Source organism: Balaenoptera physalus (genome assembly GCF_965194825.1).
Source record: "Balaenoptera physalus genome assembly, chromosome: 1".
NCBI classification, from domain to species: domain Eukaryota; kingdom Metazoa; phylum Chordata; class Mammalia; order Artiodactyla; family Balaenopteridae; genus Balaenoptera; species Balaenoptera physalus.
Genome location: NC_138882.1, coordinates 101,995,659 through 102,018,699, shown reverse-complemented (window position 1 = coordinate 102,018,699; position 23,041 = coordinate 101,995,659). Strand labels below are relative to the sequence as shown.

General features: G+C 43.6%; 1 protein-coding gene across 7 annotated transcripts in view; it reads right to left on the bottom strand.

Moving 5' to 3' along the window:
* VAV3 (vav guanine nucleotide exchange factor 3) overlaps positions 1 to 23,041 on the bottom strand; it is a 521,969-nt gene that overhangs the window by 89,739 nt on the left and 409,189 nt on the right. For 2 of the 7 annotated variants that reach the window (XM_082451936.1, XM_082451938.1), the window contains one exon: positions 1 to 21,982. The exons of 2 other annotated variants lie outside the window; for them this stretch is intronic. In XM_082451936.1, the coding sequence (XP_082308062.1) occupies positions 21,981 to 21,982 (2 nt within the window). In that variant the 3' untranslated portion in view covers positions 1 to 21,980. 3 more of the 7 variants (XM_082451925.1, XM_082451928.1, XM_082451934.1) reach the window with 3 other exon arrangements.

The window sequence follows — 23,041 nt, the reverse complement described above, 5'->3', positions numbered from 1 at the left end:
ATCCTGGAACAGGTAAAGGACATTAGTGGAAACAGTAGTAAAATGTGAACAAAATCTGTCCCAGTGTGAATTTCTGTGTTTTGAAAAGTATACCATGGCTGTGTAAGGTGTTAACATTAGGGGGAAAGTATATGGGAACTCTCTGTACTGTCTTTACTTCTCAAATTATTTCAAAATAAAAAGTTAGAAATATAATAAGGCTGGGGGCATTTGTGAAAGCACTAAGCCATCCCTCTGCCAACCACAACTTATGTACCTAGGCAGCTATTATCTGAGGGCATTGCAGTCAGTCCTTACAGACACAAGAGCTCTCATAACTTTGAGTATCCTTGTGACCATCTCCCACAGGAGCAGCACATCCTAAGAAGATGTGAACTCACCCTCTGCTTGAGGAAGAGAGGAGTTGGGACAGGAATTCTGCTCACAGCATGCCCTGCATGGCTCCACTGTTGAGCCCCCCTCTCACGGACCACCCCACTGTGGCATGCACGGCACCTTTCTTGTGGCTGCCCTGGAAGAGAAAGGGTGCATCTGAACATTCAGCCATTTCATCTCTCCCAAGCGAGCCCAACCAGCCAATCTGCTTAATTCTCCATTTGTCATAAACACAGGACAAGGACATTTTAAATGCTCTTTTTGTTTGGTTTTGCTTTTTTTCTCCCAGCATGAAAAGAGCTCTTTTACCTCTGAGGGTTTATGTTCCATCATTTCATGGGCATTGATCTCTTTGCCCCATAGCCCAGTATTTCAAACGCCTGAAATCTCACTACACTTTGCCACTGGATTTTATTTTCTATCCTACTTCCCAGGCAGAGCTTCTCTTTTTTGGAAAACAAAGGATCCTGCCAGTACAACAACCTTGCTCACAACCTATTTCAGGATGACATCTGACCCAGGAGGTTTGCATTTTAGCTCAGCTGTTGCTGGTACTGTCATCACACAAGATTCTCCCGTGAGCAAAAACCCTCCTATGCCCCTGTGGATCGCAAAGGGTGTAATTGAATAGACAAGAATGGTAACAATGGGCATCCGGTATCTACAGGGCACTTCACCTTTGGAGACCACTGGCACTTCATCTTTATGATCATTTGCAAATATACACTGAGGAGACTTTGATGAGGAGATAATGAAAACATTGAACCAGACAAAGGGGAACCTGTCTCAAAGGTTTTGGCCATGAATTCTTACTAGGTTCCTGAGGCAAGTCAGGAACAGAGGAAAAGAATGGGAAGAGATTAATCATGTAAATATTTGGTTCCCTAGTCTCCACCTAGTCGCCGGTGGAGACTCACATGTGCTCCAAGGAGCTCTGACTTTTCTTTTTTGGGGGGAGGGGGGCGTGGGGGGTGGGAAATATTAGGACATGCTCAGAAATGAGACTCCTGAGTCATTGTGGGTTGACCTGGGAGACAAGATCCTTGCTGACAACGTCCATTGAGCCATGCACAAGTATTGAACTCCAGCTCTGCAACTCAGCAAGATAGTGCCTATGATTATATAAGACGGAAACTCATTTGCTTCAAAAACAAAAACAAGAACAAAACCATATTTATCTTACTTGTTTGCATGCTTAGCTTACAAGTCACATTTTCACAATATTTTTTTTAAAAAAAACCACCATAATTCCAACATTCAGCAAGTCAACTCTTTGTTTATTCAAGTGCCCTTCTAGGAGTTGTTCATGTATGGTCATTTTTTACAAAATTGTAATCATAGCATAAACAGATTTTTAAATTTTGTTGTTTAGCTTTAAATGACACAGCATTTTTCTAAGCTGCTCTAAAATATACATAATTACTGTTTTTAGTAACTGTACAATATTCTATTTTGTTGGTATACTGTAACTTATTTAACTAGCCCTTCTTACTGGGTATGAAATGTTTTCCAGTTTTTTGCTATTATAAATCAGAATTCAATGTGTGTGGCTTTTCTCTTTTTCTGGATAATTTATTTGGGATAACTTCCCAGAGGTTGAATTTAGAGGCTAAGGAATACTTTTTAATTTTCATTTTTATAGCTCGTCAGTAATTTTCCAGAGGCATTATCTATAATATGTTTCCTTGTCTAAATGAGTTGAGAAGACTGGAGATAACAGTGGAATAGACATGCAGCCTTGTTTCTGTTGAGCACCGGAGCCATATGTCAAAGTGTCTACTGGACATCTCTATTTGGATGTTTTGTAAGTATTTTAAATTCAACATTTCCACAACTCCAGTTGTCGTATTCTTCCCACCTCCTCAAACCTGCCCTCCTCCGGTGCACCCTGGCTCAGAGAAAAGTGTCAACATCCACCCCATTGCTCAAGCCGGAAGCCTAGGAGTCATCCCTGATTCCTTCTTTGCCCTCACCTCTCCCTCCATCTAATCAATCATTATGTGCTGTGGGTTCTGTCTCCGGGGAATCCCTTGAACCTGACCATTTCTCTAAATATCCACAGATCCTATTCTAGTCCAAACCCCGTTGTCTCTCACCTGAACTACTGCACTAGCTAAGTAACTGGACCCCACGCCTCTGGTCTTATACCCTTCTAATCATTCTTGTTGCACACAGGCAGATCTTTCTAAAGCATTTCATTCCTGTGCTTAGAATTCTTTGTTTTCCCATTTCCCTTTGCATGAGTCTAAACTCCTCATCCAGATTCACAGGGCTGTGTGGGATCTGACCCTTTCCAATCTCTCCAGTTTCATTGTGGGTCATTCTCCTCCTTGTTTTCTCTGCACTAGCCATTCTTGTCTTATCTTTGTTCCTGAAATGTCCCTTGCTCCATCTTGCCCTGGGGCTTACACGTGTGCCTTTCTCTCTTTTACCGCCCCCTGTCCCCCACCTCCTAATCCTCCTAAGTCCTGCCCACCCTTTGTATCACATCTTAAATAAATGTCTCTTCCTCAGAAAGGGCCCTGGCATCAATCACTCCCACCACCTGGACTGGCGTAGTGGAGTGATACGCTCTTATAACACTCTATGCCTCTCCTCCAGTAACGTTTATCTCATTCTGTTATTAAACATCTGTCTCCACCCCCAGATTGTTAGCTCCATGAAGGTAAGAACTGGTTTTTGCCTTGGTCATCACTGCATCCTCAGTGACCAGCATGCATTTGAGACATAATAGGTACTCCATCTATATTTGTTCAATGAATGAACAAATGAATGAAAGGCCTAACCCTATTCTCAGACCCTATTTTTAAGATGTTTCCCATCACATTAAACAGGATATTCCGAGAATCCTACTCCCAAATATATTGCTTATGATTCACACCTCCACATTTTATACTAAATGTGCACTAAACTGCAATAGGAATATTTTAACAGTTGATTTTTCTCTCCCCAGGTGGATAGATTATTAGTACAACAGCAGACCAGTGACTAAAGGTAAGGCTAATCCTACATATTTTCTCCTCTTCCCTGCTTCTCAGACTTGTCCTTTTGGAGAGGAGTGATAAAGCGGATGGATTTAGTTTTTATGTCAGTCATCATCAGCTGAATGGAGGTTTTCTGTGTGAAAGGAAAGGCTAGCATTAAATTGATTGACGGTTCATTTTTCCTATTTGCTCCTTGGTCACTGGAGTGACACAGGGAGAGCTGTCTAGTTAGAGGTGTGTGAGACAATGGCTCTGACAAAGGCTGTTACACACACAGAATTCATCGCTTATAACCGATCCCTGGAAATGAGCATATTCACACGTAGTCACTTGCACGTTGAACTGGCTGGGAAAAATCCATCCTGCACTTATTCAAGGGCTGTAAGAAATTAACATTAGCATGTAATCTCACAAGGAATATTTGTAATTGTATTTCTCTAACACATGGGAGATGACAAATAATTCATATGTATATTAATAATTTCACCTTTGAGTTTTCTTCATTTCTCGTCACACCAGGTCCTGTAAGATATGCAAATATGTGATTTCCATGCACTGCTGTAGTTGTATGCGGCACAGGTGTTGTATCCTACCAGACTTCAGCCTTAGAGCCTATTGCTGTTATCACTTCCCTTATTAAAACATCCACGGTTTTTGCCCTAGAAGGTGAAGCTCCAGGCAGAAAGAAAGAATTCACCAAGTGGATCCAATATTGTCTACCAGGGTTTATTTTTCCCCTGGGACTTGCGCACAGAAAATTCCTCTGCCACCAGCCTGCCACCAGAAATGGCTGCACCCTCTTGAATGCTCCAGCACAAGTGGGGACAAAATCTTCTGCCTCTGGCTGTCCTTAGCACAGCTAAGCCTGGCTGGGCCTGTCAAAAAAATTCAAGTACAAAAGGAGCACACAGGAGGTATAAACACAAAGAAAGCAAGAATGATAAAATGCCCTGCTTAGAAAGTGCAGATTTCTGAACCTGCCTTAGCCACCTTGCTCTGGAGGCTCAAGGGCCCTTCTCTTTCTATAATTTTCTCCTGAGGATGATGTTATGCTTTAACCTGAAAAGGGAGCAGTGCACCTGACTTCCCGGCTTCTCAGCAGTGGTGTCACTAGTTACAGATGAGCCTCCGTCCAAAGTCTAAGTGAGTTTTCCCTTTGTTCCTCCAATTCAGACAGTATAAAAGTATCTCACCCCTCTCCTTCCAGCAGGAAATGTGAGTATATGAATAAGAGCAACCATCTGTTGGATTCTGGTTCTGGGCCAGCATCGCAATAAGAGAAGTTTCTTAGGGTAAGGGGCAGGGGTAGGGTGAGAGGCAATAGGGGAGAAATTGTTTTGTGATTCACAGGAAAGCGCAAGTTCACAAGAAATGTAACATGAGTCCATGGGGGTCATTGGTAACCAGGTCTCTTGTTTCTCTCTCCCTCTCCCTTTCCCTCACCTTCTCTGTCACTCTTCCTCCCTATCTATCTATTATCTATCTATCTATCATCGATCTATCTATCTACCTATCTTCGGAACTGCTAATGGGAATGTATACAGATGCCAAATGTGGCAGTTATCTTATGCCATACCTACTGGCCTGCTGGTGGGAAACACGTTCTAGACCAGCGCTGTTTGCAGGGATGGAAATAGTCTGTGTCCAATGGTGCTGCCCAAGATGGTAGCCACTAGGCTCATGTGGCTACTGAGCACTTGAAATGCATGACTAAGAAAGTAAATTCTGAATTTCATTTAATTTTAATTAAAGTTAAATAGGCACACATGGCTGGTAGCTAATGTTTTAGGCAGTGCAGCTCAAGAGGCTAAATGTGTCAGGGACCCAGCTGAAAGTAGGTACAGCATCTCTGCCACAGAGGTGAAGTCCCACCCCCACCAATCCGCTTGTCAAGCCATCTGGCCCAACAAAAGAGACTCTTCAGGACCCCCTGTTTATATCATGAGACCTGCACACACCCTTGATGATGTGCTCTCACAGCACTCTGTGATTTTTCCTTTGGGGCACTTTTCACAGCTGTAATTTAGAAACCATTTGTGAGGTTCATTCATTATTTATTTTGTTTAATAAACAGATATTTATCCAGTGTCCCAGGCACTGTTTCAGGCAGAGGAAACGCAAAGTGAGCAAAGTAGGTAAAGATCCTCTCAGGAGCCTGCTTTCCAGTTGGCAGAGCCAGACCATAAACAAGTAAAGGAATAAATGTATTTATTTATCACTTCACTCAAGAAATTCCAAGAGTTTTATGAGTTTTGTGCCAGGAACCAGGGATGAAAACCATATATACATTACTCATATTACAATGTCACATCATTCTTTTCCCACCATTACCATAGAGTAAGTAGTCAATAAATATTTGTGGGCTAAATGATTTGCAGATAGATGATGGCAGGGGCAGAGTTAGGGGAGACTGTGCACCTTCTAGCCCACCCTCTGTATTCACTGTTGCCTTCACACTGACCTAGCCGCGGTCAGGTTTTATGAGCCATGGCCCACCGTGCAAGGAGGCAGGTGAGTTGCTATGAGCGAGGTAGAATGGCAGGAGTGCCCCTTGGCCTCCCTTCCCATCAACTGACCCCGTGCCTCGTTGATTGCGAAGCTAGAACAATATGGTGAGGAAGCAGATGGAGGGCGCAGCGGAAGAGGTGGTGTCGTGGCTCACGCTGGTTGCTGAGCTCCATGGGGAGATGGATACTGACAGCTCAGGGGGGTGGTGGCAGGAGAAGCCGTGTACATTACGAGCTTGCTCCGCATTCCTGTAACAGCAACGATGAGGGCAACTGTATCCCTGTTCTCCCCCAACGAGAAAGGTCGGTTATGCTCCCACCCCCCTTTCACCTCTTCCTCCCGGGCAAGACAATGTCCCCAGTGTGCCGGGGTCTAGCAGGTGTATGGGGAGACTTCACATGGGGATGAGACCTGTACATCCTCTGGTCCAGGATGGATGGAGGGGGGCACCCTTTCCCCAGGAGCCTGAGGTAAGCACAAGATCGAGGAGGCAGAGCTGTAGCTGCCCTCCCTTTCCGGTCCCTCCTCCGGGGAGAACAAGGCGCTCTGCTCCCGCCCCACTTCCATCCCGACTCCTGCCGCTGCCGTCCACTTACTAAAAGGCCAGGCCCGAGCCCCACAGGTGACGCACACCGAACAAACAGCAACTTCAGCCGTCTTCAGGGCCCATCCTCCACCTGCAAGGGGTACCTGAGTTACCAGTTACGTGGAGATCACAATGACCCCAAGCGATTTGTACGAACCGCCCTCGTGCCGCCACCCCACTCCGAACCAGAAGCAACTGGAGAGTGAGACACAACTTCTCACGGGGCAAAGGTGGATTCGAGACACGCAAGACCAGACTCAAACCCTGCGGAAGGGCACCGTGACCGCTGCTCAGGGCTGGCCCTTCAGCCTAAACCCGGCCTCTGGACTGAAAGGTGAGACGTTCCCAGGCTGCAGCGCAGGGGGGAGGGGGAGGGGCAGCTGAGATGGAGGCAGGGCTGGAAGGAGGAGAGGAGCAAACCAACAGCAAAGGCGCCCGCATGCCGGGCGGGGAGGGTCTCCTTCCAGCCTCGGGGCTCCCAGTGAAAATCCAGCAGAAGGCAATGTGCGAAACTCCCGCTTCTCCTAGGGGTCCGGCCCTCCTGCAGCTCTCACGCACTCCCACCTTTCCCCTGTTGCATGGCCTCACTGCTCCCTGCCATGTGGCCTCCAATCCTCTCCTGTGCTTTGCACCTGCCGCCCAACCGAGTGATCATCCAGGGCTTTAGGGTCCCCGGAGGGAGGCTCATCTTCTATTTTACCTCCGTTTCTAGAACCTGCTGCGTCATCGCGGTGGAGACCAAGAGCTAGACCCTGCACCTGGGGAAGTAGGCGGGGTGGAAAGGGTGGAGAATGCTGAGGACTGACTGTGCCCACCACCTCAGTTCCTACCACGTTCCCTCTCGCGGGTGCCGAAGCAAGGCTGAAGACGGAGCGTGGTGGGAGGCAGGCCTCCTCTGTGGGCTGTGCAGCACCGCCTCCTCTCAAACCAGACCCTGGACCACCCTCCGCCCCAGACTCTCAGACATCCATCATGTCCCTGACTTCAAGCCCCACAGCGTGGAGCTCCTCCCGGGGGAAGGAGAAGGTCCAAGGAGGGGCTGGGAGGAGACAGAAACTCAGCTCAACTGGCACATCAAGGTCCGGGGCCTCACCTCTCCTGGTATTAAAGGCGAGGCTCTATAAGCAGAGAAGGGAAGCCAGCTGAGTGACCTCTGAGTGGAAATCGGGGCAGACGTCTTTTGCAACAGAATCCCTGTGGGAAACATGACAAAATTAGTCATGGGAATGAGGTCTCCCTCAGAGGATGTAAGAATCAGTGGCTTGAAAATAACCGCAAGGTCATCTGGTCCAGCTGCCACCAGTTGCCTGAATTTTTCCAACAAATTTTTGGACAAGCAGTTATCCAGCCTCACACAGCAGCTCAGTGTGCCACGTGGCAGCCCCTCCTGTTGGGGGACAAGGTTTTAAAAGCCCCCTGGGGGTCCAGCACTTCCAGGGGCAGCTCATAGTGGGCAGAGGGCAGCACACAGGGGCCTGGATCCAGCACATTCCTCCATCAGGCTGGTGTGTTTATACTCCCCTGATTTCCAGCAAAGACCCTTGGTGAGATCAAGATTTCTTTACTTTGGCCTGCTTATGTGGCTGCTTTAGTGAACCAGCCTTAAAATGTTCCCCTGGGGGGGGGCAATCTTTTGTTGTTACTGGGTTTTATTCTTATGAAAGCTCTGGGAATCATGATTTCAGAACCAGAAGAAACTTAGTCATCTCGTCCAACCTCCTCATTTTGACTTATGAAAACTGAAGGGAGCCATGAGCCTTGGGGTGGAATTCAGACAACATCCCCGCTGTTTCCACCCAGTGCATCCTCTGAGGCTGCAGCTCCTGTAGCTCTGGGACCCTCATAAAAGTGCTCAGTGCCCTCCCTTCAGTTTCCCGTTACCTGATCCACTGCAGCACTGGCCCTGTTGACTCTTCCCTTGTTGTCAAAATCCTCCTTCCTTGGGCTTTGCATCACCGTTCCTGGTTTCCACTCACCTTCTTTCCAATCTTCTCTGCGGGATGTTTTTCTACCTGCCCCGTAAATGCAGGTATTCCCTATGCTGCATAGGGCCATGCTCTGGCCCTATCTTGCCACTCACTCCAAATATTCTTTCTCTTGGTTACAGTCACTGCCTATATATGGATAATTTATCCATATCCATCTTCAACCCACAGCTCTCTCCCCAGCTAGTGGTTGTACTTCAGAGCCATAGATCCTACTACTTACTGACTGTTTCCTTCTCAGTGTCTCATAAGCATCTTCACTCAATATGTTAAAAAATGGAATTCATTATCCACTCCCCCCAACCTTGTTCCACTCCTGCATCCCCTACCTCCCCGATACCTGCCTCTAACTCTCATAACACTCAAACCCAGAAGTTATTCTAGACTTCTCTATTTCCCTCAACTCCTACTTGCAATTTGTGCCCACCATGAAGAAATGATGGAAGGAGTACAGCAAACGATTGCAACAAGATTGAGGAAAGTGGACTTGCTTCCCAACCTTGAGGGATGTCAAGAATACGACAAAGAACAGATTCTCAGACTCTTCTGTTAAGGTCAGCAGACAAACCAGGTTTGCATTACCTCCTACCATTGCACAGGGCAAGGTCTGGGGAAAGGGTGTGCAGCTTCCGTGCTCTCTTTGAGGGCATCACCTTCCCCATGTCTCCACGTGTTCACAGACCTAGGAGCTCTCCAAACCCTCTCCTTTTGGGTTTTTTTATGGAGGCCTCATTACATAAGACATGCTTGATTAAATCATTAGCCACTGATGATTGGACTCAATCTCCAGCCCCTCTCCCCTCCCAGAAGACTGGGGCTGGGGAGGGGCTCAGGACTGAAAGTTCCAACTCTCTAATCATGTGGTTGGTTCCCCTGGTAACAAAGCCCCATCCTTAGATGCTTTCCAAAATTTACCTTATTAACCTAAACCCAGCTATGGGGGAAATGGGCTTGTTATGAATGGTAAGACATCCATTTCACCTGTATGGCTCTGAAGAGACTTCAGGAACTGAGGACAAGAAATCAAATATTACAACAAAAGATGCCCCCATTCCTCTTATTGCTCAGGAAATTCCAAAGGTTTTGGGAGCTGTGAGCTAGGAATGATGGAACCAAAATCTATGAGAAATATATTTTGGTCATCTGAATGAGCAAATAAATATTCTTATAAATCACAATATCTCAGGCTGCCAAAGTCTGTGCAGCTCCTCCTTGACCACTGCCTCCTCCAAACATTTCAGCCACTTAAGTCTACTCACCTTAAAAATAATGTGCTCATTCGGGCAACTTTGCTCCACTGATTGTGCCTCTCACAGCTACATTTCTTATCTCCTCTCTGCTTCCATGTCCTCACCTTCCCTTCTTCTCTCACTGTATTATCTGCCTTATGCCCCAATACTCCCCTGAAACTGCTCTCACCAGTGGCCTCCATGTTCCTAATTCCAGTGTTTACTTTTAGTCCCTGCCTTGCTTGATCTCTTCATAATATTTGGCACAGCTGACTGTACCTTCCTTTGTACCCTTGGCTTCCTTGACACGATCTTTTTCTCCTAGCTTCACGGTAGGCTCTTTTGCCTACGTGACCCAGGCCTTGAAATGTTGGAGTCAGGTGGCATTCTGCCCCAGCCCTCCTTCCTTATTCATCCTAACCCTTTCCTTGTGACCCCATCCACCCCAGTGACGTGGCTCACCATCTGTCTATAAACTAATGGCTCTTAATATCTGTTGCACCTGCTCAGGCTTGCTCCTAAGCAGGAATGTCACCACAGGGATGTTGTCTATGTATACGTCACACTCAGAACCTTCTCACCCTCACCACCACATCACTCTGCATCCCAAACCCCACTTACTTCAGGAAGTCTCTCAGGAGATGACACACACCTGCTGTTCAAGGCTGACCGTGAGGTTCATCTTTAACCCCTCTCACTTCCTAACCACCCAAATCCACCCAAATCCTTTTCAAACAGGCTCTAAGTTCATGTCCTTCTCTCTAATGCAGACTGCCCCAGCCTGTGACCATCATCTCTCAACTGCAATCACTACAGCAATCACCTCTCATCACATCTCCCTGTTTCCACTCTTGACCTTTTCCAACCCATTCTCACACTGCATCCAGAGAGGACTTTATAAAATGTGCACAGGACTATGTCACTTGACTGCTTAAAAGCCTTCGACGGTCCCCATGGTTAGGGTAACACCCCCACCCAACAACAAAATCAACATGGCTTAATTTCTGTCTCACAATGCCATTTCTCAAACCCAACTCTCCAGCTTAATTCAACATTTTCACTTCTTCAAATGCTTCAATTCTTTCTCATGTCTAATTAATTAATTACTATTCCCACCCATTAGACTTGAAGATCCATGAGGTCATGAATCTTTGTTTTGTTCACCACGATATATACAGCAATAAGCACAGTGCCTAACACATATTTGGGAAAAATATGATTTATTTATTCAGAAAATAGCTTTTAAGTACTAATGTGTATCAAGCTCTAGTCTATTCATTGCAGCACTATTTACAACAGCCAGGTCATGGAAGCAACCTAAATGCCCATCGACAGACGAATGGATAAAGAAGATGTGGTACATATATACAATGGAATATTACTCAGCCATAAAAAGGAACGAAATTGAGTCATTTGTTGAGACGTGGATGGATCTAGAGACTGTCATACAGAGTGAAGTAAGTCAGAAAGAGAAAAACAAATATCGTATATTAACGCATTTATGTGGAACCTAGAAAAATGGTACAGATGAACCGGTTTGCAGGGCAGAAGTTGAGACACAGATGTAGAGAACAAACGTATGGACACCAAGGGGGGAAAACCGTGGTGGGGTGGGGATGATGGTGTGCTGAATTGGGCGATTGGGATTGACATGTATACACTGATGTGTATAAAATTGATGACTGATTAAAAAAAGAAAATAGCTTTTAAGTACCTAATGTGTATCAAGCTCTATTCTTGGTTCTTCGTGATATGGAAATAATAATTTTTTAAAAGAGAGACAAAACTCCTTGCCCTTAAAGGAGTGTATATTCTAGTAGAGAGAGACAGAATAAACACAATGAGAAAAATATACAATATATCTGATGGTGATAAATTCCACAGAAAAAATTTAAGTGGGGGAGGAGGAGGAGGATGGAAAGAGAAAGAGAAGGAGGGAGAGGGAAAGAGAGAGAAAAAACCAAGTGGATATTTGGAGGAAGAATGCTCCAGCAAAGGGAGTGGACAACTTCAAATGTCCTGGATGAGCATATGGCTTCAGAGTTCATGGGCCAGAAAGGTCAGTGTGACTGGAGCAGAAAGAGCCAGGGGAGAGCCATGAAAGATCAGTGCAGAGACACAAGGGGCTCCGTGACACAGGAGCTGAGGGAGCTTTCATGCTGTGCGATGTGGAGCCACTGGAGTGCCTTCAGTAGAGGAGTGCCATGGTGTGTCAGGGATTCCAGCAGTCTCACTCAGAATGCTATGTTGGGAATAGACTGAATGGGAGTAAATATGGGAGCAAGAGTGCCAGGTAGGTGGCTTCTGCCACCATCTGGATGGCAGCTCCAACCAGGGTGGTAGCAGAGAGGTTGAATACCATACATATTTTGAAGGTAGAATTGACAAAGTTTACTGATGAACTAGATATTACATATGAGAGGAAGAGGAAGCAAGAATGATTCTAATAGTTTTTGGCCTGAGCAAATGGATAGATGGAGTTGCCACTGAGATGGGGAAGACTGTGGAAGGAGTAGGTTTGAACATATTAATTTTAAGCAGCCTATTAGACATTTGAGATATTTCATGCTGATCAGAGTTGCATTTTTTTAATTAAAATATCACTTGTCAAAATGCCTGATATCTTTTTGCATGAGTCTCATTCCTTTCAGGCCCAAGGCTCTGGCCCTATCCCAAACTTTATAGATGTTGTAAAACTTGTCTAAGGGGATACATTAGTTTGGTACCGTCTGTGGTGCCAGATCTTCAGAACTGCTGCTGTCTAGATTTACTCTGAGCATCGTTTTAAAAATTTAATAAGCAAAACATTCCTGGTTGTGCAGAAGGATTGGAACTACTCTTCACTCTAAAGCTTCCCAAACCCAGAGGTATTAGATGAGGTTTTCTTGGCCAAACCATGTGCCAGGTCCTCTGATAAACCATCTGCTAGGAATCTGTCCTTCCCTAACACTGAGCCAAGCTCTCCAGATGGGGCTGGGAAAGGACTCCAGTCTGGATAACGAAGGCAAAGGGATAACCATGGGCATGTTTTCAAATCATTGCACCTGGGCCAGCAAGGACATCCTCAGCCAATGCCCTTTCAGGCCTTCTTAGAGTGGTAAAATCATTGCTGGCCCAAGGATGGGATATTTAAGCTCAGCAAGTCCCTGAAAGAACCTCTGTGGGTAAATTGGGGGCAGATGTTGCCCCCCTGAGTAAAGTGAAGAAAATCACAAAACTCCAACCTGCTGAAAGACAAACGTTTTACCTCAAATCTACAATGCTAAACGAGTGAGTGCACTTTCTTTCCTTAAAATAACTTGCTTGCTAAGGAAAAAGATGTGCACAGTTCTCAGACTCAAAAGTGCATCCAAGGAAAAGAGCCAAGTTCTACAGACAGTGCATAATCCACCTGCAGGTTCTTGGGACAGACCTTCGGGGGATTAAAATTTTAGTGTCTCGATTTGGAATGAGTGGTCCCCTCTTGAAGAACTTATGAAACAAGGGGTCCAGCTGAATTCCTAGGGTAGTCCTGGACAGTACCTCTCTTGCTCTTCTCGTATCGAACAGAGGAACAATATTTCCTGGTGCCGGCGACAGGAGTATCCATCAAATAACCAGCCTGGTTTCTCTGTCTGAGAATTAGCTCACAAGACTGATTAGCAGCAAGATTTCCAAACCCTTCAGGGAAAAAGGCAACAGCAATGCAATGGGGATAAACTCTTCAAAGGGAGGCTTTGAAGATAATAACATGCAGTTGAACGTAGAATCACTATAGGTTTACTGTTTAAAAATTCATCTAGAATAGATAGGTAAGTAATGCACTGGGTAAATAAGAATAGATGGAGTAATTTTATTAATAAATGTATTAAATAACATGATACTCATCTACCTAAACTTTAAAAAACAATGTAAATAGTTCAAGTAGATTCTGTTTTCATCAGTGTCTAAGGTAGGGGTTCAAATGGGGAGACCCCTAGAGGGAGGCATGAGAATCTCAGAGATGTAGAAACCACACTTGTCTCTCCCAACCTGGAAACTGTGATCTGCTGCAGGTATAAGACCCATAACTCTATCCCCACAAAGATACGCAGGGGAGCGCGGGTATTCTCCAGCTGCACTGGGGCAGATAAATGTTGGGAATGAAGTGATGTGTATTCATCATAATGTACATTTGTAAATTTGTCTGTGATGGTAGGTGGCAGTGATCCTGTCCTGAAAATTACTCTGGAATCATGCCCGCAACACTGACACGCTCATCACGTGCTTGGGGGTTTAACCAGAGAGGCAGGGGTCCTACTGGGGCCACTTGCTAGCTGTGTGATCTTGAGCAAGTGAAGAAAGCTTTATGTGCTTGGTCTCTTCATCTGTAAAGTGGGTAGTAATAGTACAGCTCTCATAGGAAGTAGATGAAATGATTTAGTATGTACAAAGCTTTTCTTCCGGTTCCCGGCCCATAACAAGTGCTGTATAGTGTTTGCTATTTTAATGTCCCCATCATTGTTGGCATAGACACAGATTCTATACCGAATCTGCCCAAGAAATGGATTAAAGGGATGCGAGCAAACAAGTCACTGATAGTGTCCCATATCCTGAAGTGACTGCCACCCGAAAATGCCCAGGAACCAAGGCAGGATGGGAAATCACAGAGCGCAGGTTGAGCTCTTTTAGACCCTGCTGTGCAGGGAGAATGAACTGGCAGAGCTTTGTGGCTAGAGGACAAAGAGGGAGTTCAGATAGCTTTTGGTCTTTTACAGAAATTGAAATATGGTAGTATCATTCTCTCTTCCACCATCCCCCATCAAAAAAGAAAATAACCCTAAAGATTGTGGCATCAATGTGTAAAGTCAGAGGAACATGAAATTCTCAGCTTTTTCCTAATCTGCTGATGTTCCAGACAAACACAACACATTTAAAAATTTTGCATTTTAATGATTTTAGTAGATTGGGCCATATAAAATCGCTGATTTGTGGATTAAATAAGATGAAGTATCAGCAATTTTCATAGGGGTCAATTTATAATATGCCCTGGATATTGCTATTCTGTGCAGTACACTTTAATTGTTATTTTTTATGCTTTGTACCTGAGGGGAAATTTATTAAAAGGCATGTTTAAAAAGATGTATATGAAATAAAAATATTTCAAGGCTGACCTATGGCTACATAAACATTGAGTTTGCGTAAAAACTTCCAACCATTTTGTCTCGCTGATACATGGAACTTCTAAAATTGGAAGGGGCTTTAGGGAACACCTTTTCTAAACCTTTCTTCTGATGAGGAAACTGAGGGGTCCTGAGAGGTAAATGTATTTGGTCAAGGTTACAGAAAGTTTCATAGCCAAGAACAAATCTCAGGTCCCCCGAGTCCCTATTCAGTTTCTCTTGTGGGAAAATCGAATCTCTATTGTCAGGAAATTTGTCAGGCAGGTGCAGGCTGTGTTCATAAAGAAGCTATATTCATGGTGTGGATAACACGGGTCTGAGCAGATCTACTCTGACCTGAATGCCAAGACCCACCTTCTTCTTAGCCAGGCTCCTGATTCTGGGCATAATAAAGCTTGAAAAAAAAAAAAGCTATCTGTATTCGAGAATTCTCAAACCCCTTCAATCAAGTGATGGTGCTGTTACAACATCCAGGAAAGAAATATTGATAAAGAAGGTGTAAGGGCATCTAGCGTGCTTTCATGCAAAGTACCTGATGTTACCCCTGCTTTACAGATGAGGAAACAGGTTCAGAGAACCTGCTAGCACCCATGTCTGTCCATATTAGCATAGAAAGAAGGGGCCACCTTCCTTCCAGCTTCCAAATCTCACAGGAGTGTATTCAGTTGGGAGAGCTTCATGGGAGAAACCTGGTCTCAAGGAGCCTTGAACATGTAGTGGTTAGCCTTCTAACCTCCCAAATTGAAAAAAGCATAAAATAGAGATAAAGGCAATCCTAGGAGGAGGCCCTGTGTGGAATGCCTGGTACTGATTGGTTTGGGTCTCTTTCCCTGACCCAATAACAGAGGCATAGTCTCATGTTCTTAAAGCAATCACGGTTTATTTCTTAAGCTGAAGGTTTGCTCATTTCTTGAAGTACAGTTGAGCCTTGAACAACACAGGTTTGAATTGCACAAGTCCACTTATATGCATATTTTTTTCTTCAAAAAATATATGGGTAAATTTTTTGGAGGTTTGCGACAATTTGAAAAAACTTGCAGACGAGCCCTGTAGCCTGGAAATATAGAGAAAATTTAGAAAAAGGTATGTATGTCATGAATGCATACAATATATGTAGATACTAGTCTATCCTAACATAGGCATGAATGATACTTAACATAAAATTAATAATGTGTTACTTTTCTTACTGTTTTATAACTTTGCTTTCGAAGAATTACATTATCATACAGTATGCCTCTCTTGTCATTGTGAAACTGAGGGTTAAATCCACTTCATCTGCCTTCACTAATCAAGGTAGTTTTAACACTTGCATGTCCTCGTAGCAGCATATAGCCTAAACAATAAGATGTTTGCCCGGGTTGTTTTCTAGGAACTTGAAGTCAGCTGCGTCTAGTTGGAGCTGAGCTGGTTTAGGACCACCGACCCTTGAACTGGGCATGCGCGAGTGACCTTTGCAGCCTGCCGAGGCCTGTAGCCTGGTTACGCCTGCACAGAACCATGACTACCGCACCTTTTTCCAATCATCGTCCGCGCACCCTCCAAGTGCCCCACGCCTCAGCCCGCCCTGCTGCTTTATTCGTTACCCCATAAATACCCCGAGCTCCCTTGCCTTTGGAGAAGCTGATTTGTCCTCCTACTTCATCGCTTGCTGCCTTGCGAATAACCTCCACACATCCCTCTCTGCTGCAAACCTTGGCGTCTCAGCGTTCTGGCTTGCGGTGCATTGGGCAAGGTAAGCCTGATTCAGTAACAATTGACGCAACTGCATATCTCTATTCGTTTGTTTGTTTTAATGTAACATGTTTCCAATATGATATTATGAATATGGCTGTAATACTGTATGCCATAAAAAATGTTATAATTATGCATTCATTGGTGTATAAGCTAGGCCACCGTGAAGCCAATTGTATCGATTACACTAAGCTACCATAAAGCAGTCATGTTGCTGTTTCTTCGTTATCGGTGCATGAATCGTTATATCTGTAAATACAAGTTTTTCACATTATTTTTTCACTTTTGATACCTAGTGTTAGTAATATGTGTGATATTGACTGTCTTTTGTACGAGACAATATTGATGTAGGTACCGACTATCCATCTTGTAAAGAGATGACAAAAGCTTACGGTATTGATAAATACAGTACAGTTCTTGTAAATGTATTTTCTCTTCCTTATGATTTTCTTAAAAACATTCTTTAGTTTGCTTTATTGTAAGAATACAGTATATAGTACATGTAGTATACAAATTATGTGTTAATTGACTTTTATCCCTGAGGCTTCTGGTTAACAGACTACTAGTAGTTTAGTTTTACTGAACTAGGGGGGTCGGCGAAGTAATGCCCACATTGTTCAAAGGAAAACTGTATATGCGCAGGTGCCAGTGCAGGTAGGAAGAATACCCAAATGAAATCTGATATTGTTAGTAAGCGGAAAGGGGAAATGTGTGCTGGGTAATCAGCCGACAGATACCTAGTAGCGTAGCCCGTATTTAGATATGCTATAATTTATTCAACAGATTTACTACTGTTGGACACCTACGTTCTTTCTGATTTTTCAGTCTTCTAAGTTGTCTCTGCAAACACTTTGTTGGTAACTCTACATTTGTACACATCCATGATTATTTTCCTAGAACAAATTCTTAATGTTGAATTGCTGGGTTAAAGTAGATGAATGTTTTAATTTTTATTGGAGTATAGTTGATTTACAATGTTAGTTTCAGGTATACAGCAAAGTGAATCTGTTACACATATACATATATCCACTCTTTTTTAGATATTTTTTCCCATATAGCCCATTACAGAGTATTGAGTAGAGTTCCCTGTACTATACAGTAGATCCTTATTAGTTACAAAGTAGATGAATGTTTGATTTGGTCTTGATAAACTTTCTCCCAGAAAGTTTGTTTCCCACCAGTCAATACCTCATAACCCTGGGAGTTGCACGTGTACACACACATGTGCGGGTGTGGTTTAATTTTTGCAAATTTGATAGGTAGAAACCTGTGCTTCTCAGATTACTTTCCACAGTGGTGTGCTGGGGTGTGTGAGGCCACAGAACAATTGTCACATCTTCATGCAACTGCAATTCTTTCAGACTTACAGAAACTATTTTGTATTTCATGATATCATGACACAGAATGAAAAATCCATACAAATTTTATTGATAAAACATGAATCTTCAAATGAATTTCCTGTTTACAATGGGATGCACCTATCATCTCCTCCTTCCCAAGATTCTCCCTAATTCCAGAAATTCACTTTCCTCTGTATTAAGAGACCTTGGTAGAAATCTTGAAATAATTGCCCTTCACCAGGATTCTCTGATTATAATCATTGATTAAATAAAGCTGTGAAGATGCAAAAAGATAGTGCTGGCCCTGAGCGTAAGAATCATATTCAGAGGCAAGAAGTAGGAGAAAGAGGAAATGGATAGAAGATGCTAAAACCTGACATCAGAGGGCAAGTAGTTTCATCAAGGGTTAAGAAATTACTCCGGAGGTTTAATGGTAGAACCATGGCCTGCTGTTTCTAGTGACAGATAGAATCCAAGGCTCCTGCTTTTTGCCTCAGGAAATCCCAGCCTGCAGTCGCCAGCAGATGGGCAGGGAGATGAAGCCTGGCTGCTGCATGTCCCACCATCACAGGGAAACCCTTGTTAATTCTCAGCACAAGTCAGTCCACAGACTCTTTGTGATCGTATGCCATTTATCTGGTTAAAATGGTTTGAATTGTTTTGCTTATTAGAATCACTTACTATTTGGAATGCAGTGACATTCAATGAAAACTCCAATGGTGAATGAGGAAGAGGTAATATCCAATTAAATTCACTTATGAATAGCAGGTGTCATTGTGAAGGCATCACTGATGGGTTTTGTGCTCCTCAATTTTCCTAACGATAAAATTCCTGTTCTCTGGGATGTCCCAAATTGTAGGGGTCCCAAAACAGTTCAAAAAGTTTTTTGATGCACTGCAGCTAAATTAAAAATCTATGTCATCATAGCTCTTAAAGACAAAAAAAAAGACTTCAAAGCATTCAAGCCAAGTGGTTTCCACCTGAATGAATATTTGCACACCAAGGTTAGCAAGATAGTAACAGATAGAGCTTAACTGCACCCTACTGAGTGAAGAGTGCCCTATCAGGCACGTTCATGCAAGATGTCTCTAATAACATGTAATAGCATGGTGGTTACGTCTGGGATAAGACTAGTTATCTCCCCTATAAATCTGGATGCAATAGCCTGTGTGGACATCCTATTTGCCCCTAGATCCACGTTCAACCCTATCAGCTGCCTATAGCCTATCTTTATGGACAGCATCAACCAGAGGCCCTTGACCTCTTTCTTATGATTGTGTTTGGAAGTGGGAGGTCCTGGCAGAGATGGGAGGGTGGAAGGCATTGAAGCAAAGGTATTTATTCCCCAGACCTCTCTGTAGGGCTGTGGGTTGGCAGTGACTCGTTTCAGGCCCTCTCCCCAGCTTCCTCCACCAATTCAAGTTCCTGAAACCACTCATTCCTCTTGCTCCTTTGGGCCCTGGTTCTCCACTGTTGCCAGCCCAGGGATGCTTCACCAAGCCTCACTGGTTTCCTTTAACCCTGTCCTGGGCTCTGTAAACAGTCTCTTCATTAAACTCTCCAATACTCATGTGCCATATGTTTCTTGCTGGGACCGTGACAAATGCAGCTCTTGCAGATTCTGTCAAACAGCATGAAATGTAATTCCAAGAAGTGCTTGGGGAAAGTACTCGATTTCCCCTAACCCACACTCTGAGTAGAAATGAGCACTTGACCAACCAAGAATTTATTTGGGTTTTTGAAAGTGTTTTTACTGTCTTTCAGAGATGACTCTAGTCATCCTGTTCATGACTTGGTGTCCTTTCTGGTTGTACCCCCAAGAGATTAAGTAGCACTGATACACAAACTCACTCTCCTCTAAGGCCAAGGGTATTGGTATTATTGGAGGGGGTGGGGGGGAGTGCCTGATACTCAAAAAAAAAAATCTGACATTAAAGAATATGTCATAACAATACACATTCCATAAAGAACAGTTAGTGTCACTAGCACTACCTTATTTTTGACTTGTAGTAATTGTTAAGTGGATTAAGGGAGGTCTTTGGCACTCCTAACTCTGGTCTGCAATAAAACATTAAATGTCTTGTCTGTCCTTCCAGTGCCTAGTAACTTAACATGAAAAATCCAAAGTTGCATGAAATTGATAACAGAAAATGCATTCCTTGCCCTTCTCCTTGTAACCAGTCTCAAGAAAAAGTAAAATGCTTTCAGATCCTTCTCATATGAGACCTTATAGGGCTAGTATGAGAACAGAGATGGTCAGGGCATTAGATGTTGGACATAGTGAAAGTTATTCGTGGAGAATTTTAGGTAGTCAATGAATCTGCCAGTCAGGGAAGTGGAGTCACTATGAATATTATGAGATAAGGGCTTTATTATAGGAATTAGACCTCACACAACACCAGAAGTAAAGGTTGGAGGGGAGTTGGAGGAATAGAAAATAAGTCACAAACTACACCTTCTGAAGCATTGGAATGGTAGGCAGGTCAGCAGGAATATCTGAGAAGCCACTGGACCACAAAAAGGAAGCTTGTGGAAAGGCCTAGGAACCTGTTGCCTTTGTGGAGCTACCGCCTCTGTGGTTCCACCGTCAAGCACCTGGTAAGAGGCCTAGCACTGCTGTTGGTCAACAAGGCCAACCAATAGGAAGAAGAGCAGGAGGCAGAGTAGAGGAGAGTTTGGAAAAGCTGTAACCTCCCAGGCTCTCCCATGCTTGTTCATCACCATTTATCCAACATGACTCCTTCTGGGAGTAATGAACACTGCTTCCTTTCTATCTTCCAGATCTCAGGCAAGTTCCTTGGTTGGCTCTCACTTGGAACCACAGAAAAGGGAATTCTAGGAAATGTATTTCCCAGATTAACCAAGTCAATACAGCATAATCCAGCACAGTTCATTCCTTTTCAACTATACATTCCTCTTCAACTATACATTCCTCTTCAAGCATATTTAACTTCTGAATAAAGACAATAACAAAATCATGCTTCTACCTAACATGGAACAATTGTTTGAAAGTGTACAACCTCTCCTCCAGAAAGGACATATGAAAAATCTCCTATGTCGCTTTATCCACATTTTGGTGACATTCATTCCTCTTCTGAGTCACACTCCCACTCTGATGGCCTAAAACTTAAATATTGAGATGTGAGGTTAATCACTATGAATACGTCTTATGTTAGTAGAAAAACTGGTTAAATATGTCTATATCATCTATATATCAATACATTTATATAAAAGCAAGAATGGATTTATCACTACTACATTCCTCATTTCTGCAACTGACCATGTGATTACTGGTATTTCTAACTTCTTTCTTCCACTGTTTATTCCATATCCCTATTTTTTCCTAAGTTGGTCATAGTTCCTTCTTAGATGAGAGTCTCCAAACTTTGTGCATGAAGGGTTTAAACATTAATAGTTTACTGTTCTGATGTAGCTTTCCATTAACTTTTATCACAGGTTATGGGAATACTAATACACAGCCCAGAGGAACTCTGATTCTAGATATACTCTTCTCTGACCCATTGTGCAGTAGCAACTTAATTTCTCCTTGATAATCAGGTCTCAGTACAGTAATCTCCTTTTTGCCTATTGGCTCAGTGACTTGAAGCCAAATGGCCAGGTGGCAGCTTCAACTTCCAGCTTAATGGATTTGTTGAATCCCCTGGTGAAAGCATTCTGCCTTGGGAACTAAGGACTCAATGGGTTTAGCCCAAAACTAAAGGGATAGGAAGCAAAATTTCACTAAGGGTCACTAAGGGTAATTGTGAAAGGACCCACTCCCATATCCATCCCTTGATTACCAGACCTGAAAATCTTGGCTACGGGAAAAACAACATATATTGATTCCTATACTGTACTGGAGAGTATTACTCCAACTTTATAATATTGCCAGCCAGCTGGACCCATAACTGAATCTTTAGTTCTGTCAGGTCAGCTGCTTCAGCAAGATGGGAAATATGGTAATACCAGTAAATTCTGGAACTACAGACCATTGTTGAACTTACTTTGATACAAAATGAATTCCTTGGTCAGAAGCAATGCTCTGTAGAGTAATGAATAAGACACTCTGCAAGTCCATAGATGGTGATTTTGGCAGAAACACTCTGGGCAAAGAAGAAATCCATATTCAGAGTAAGCATTTATTCCAAGGAGAACAAAGCACTGCTCTTCTATGATGGAAGTGGTCCAAAGTAATCAGGTGGCTGACTGGTTCCCCTGGGGAATGGTGCCATATTTGGCACTCAGGGCTGGTCCCTGTTGTTGGTAGGTTGGGAGCTCAGCATAGGCTATAGTCGGATCAGCCTTGAAGAGTGGAAGCCCTTGTGGCTGAGCCCATGAATATCAATGCCAATAACCAAGGTTTAATCAGGAAACTAGAGCCACTATGACTGTTATTGGATAAGAGATTTATTACAGCATTAGACCTTATACAACTGTGGTAAATACTTGAAGTTACAGCCAGAAGGGAATGTTGGAGGAACCAAGACAGAGTTTCCAATCAGTCCTTCTGAAGCACTGGTGCAGGGTGGATGAGCCCAGGCTTGCAGGGAAATCTAGGTGACCCTACAGGAGCTGCAAAGGGGAAGTTTTTGATAGTTCTGTGGGAAGCTGTGGCCTCTCTACTCCTGACTCTGTGCATCCTCAGCCAAACATCTGGTTTTGAATGTGAGAGTCAGGTCTAGTAGTTGGAAAGAAGAGCTAGATAAACAATGGAGAAGAGAAATGACAATTGGCATCCCCTGGGCACTTCTGAGTCTGTTCTCCACATATTTGACTGAAAGACCTTCGAGTAATGCCTATTGCTTTACTTTTATTTTCCAAATCTTGCACTAGTTCAGTTTTGCCAACTTTACTCCAGGGACACAAAGGGAATGGGATTCTGGGAAATGTAGTTCCATTTTAACCAAGTTGATCTGGCACAATCCAGCACAGCCCCAGAGGAAAAGACTGGTTAATCATTCATTCATTAATTCAAGCAAGAACTATATTGTGCCAATAAGACTCTAGGTACTCATTTTGCAGAGCTTAAAAACAGCCTTAATGAACTTGAATAATAGTGGGACAGATATTATACATGAATTTCAAACACTTAAATCCATAATTATAAACATGATAGTGTAGTGGTGGAAAATAAGATGAGACCATGAGAGAGCATGACAGAG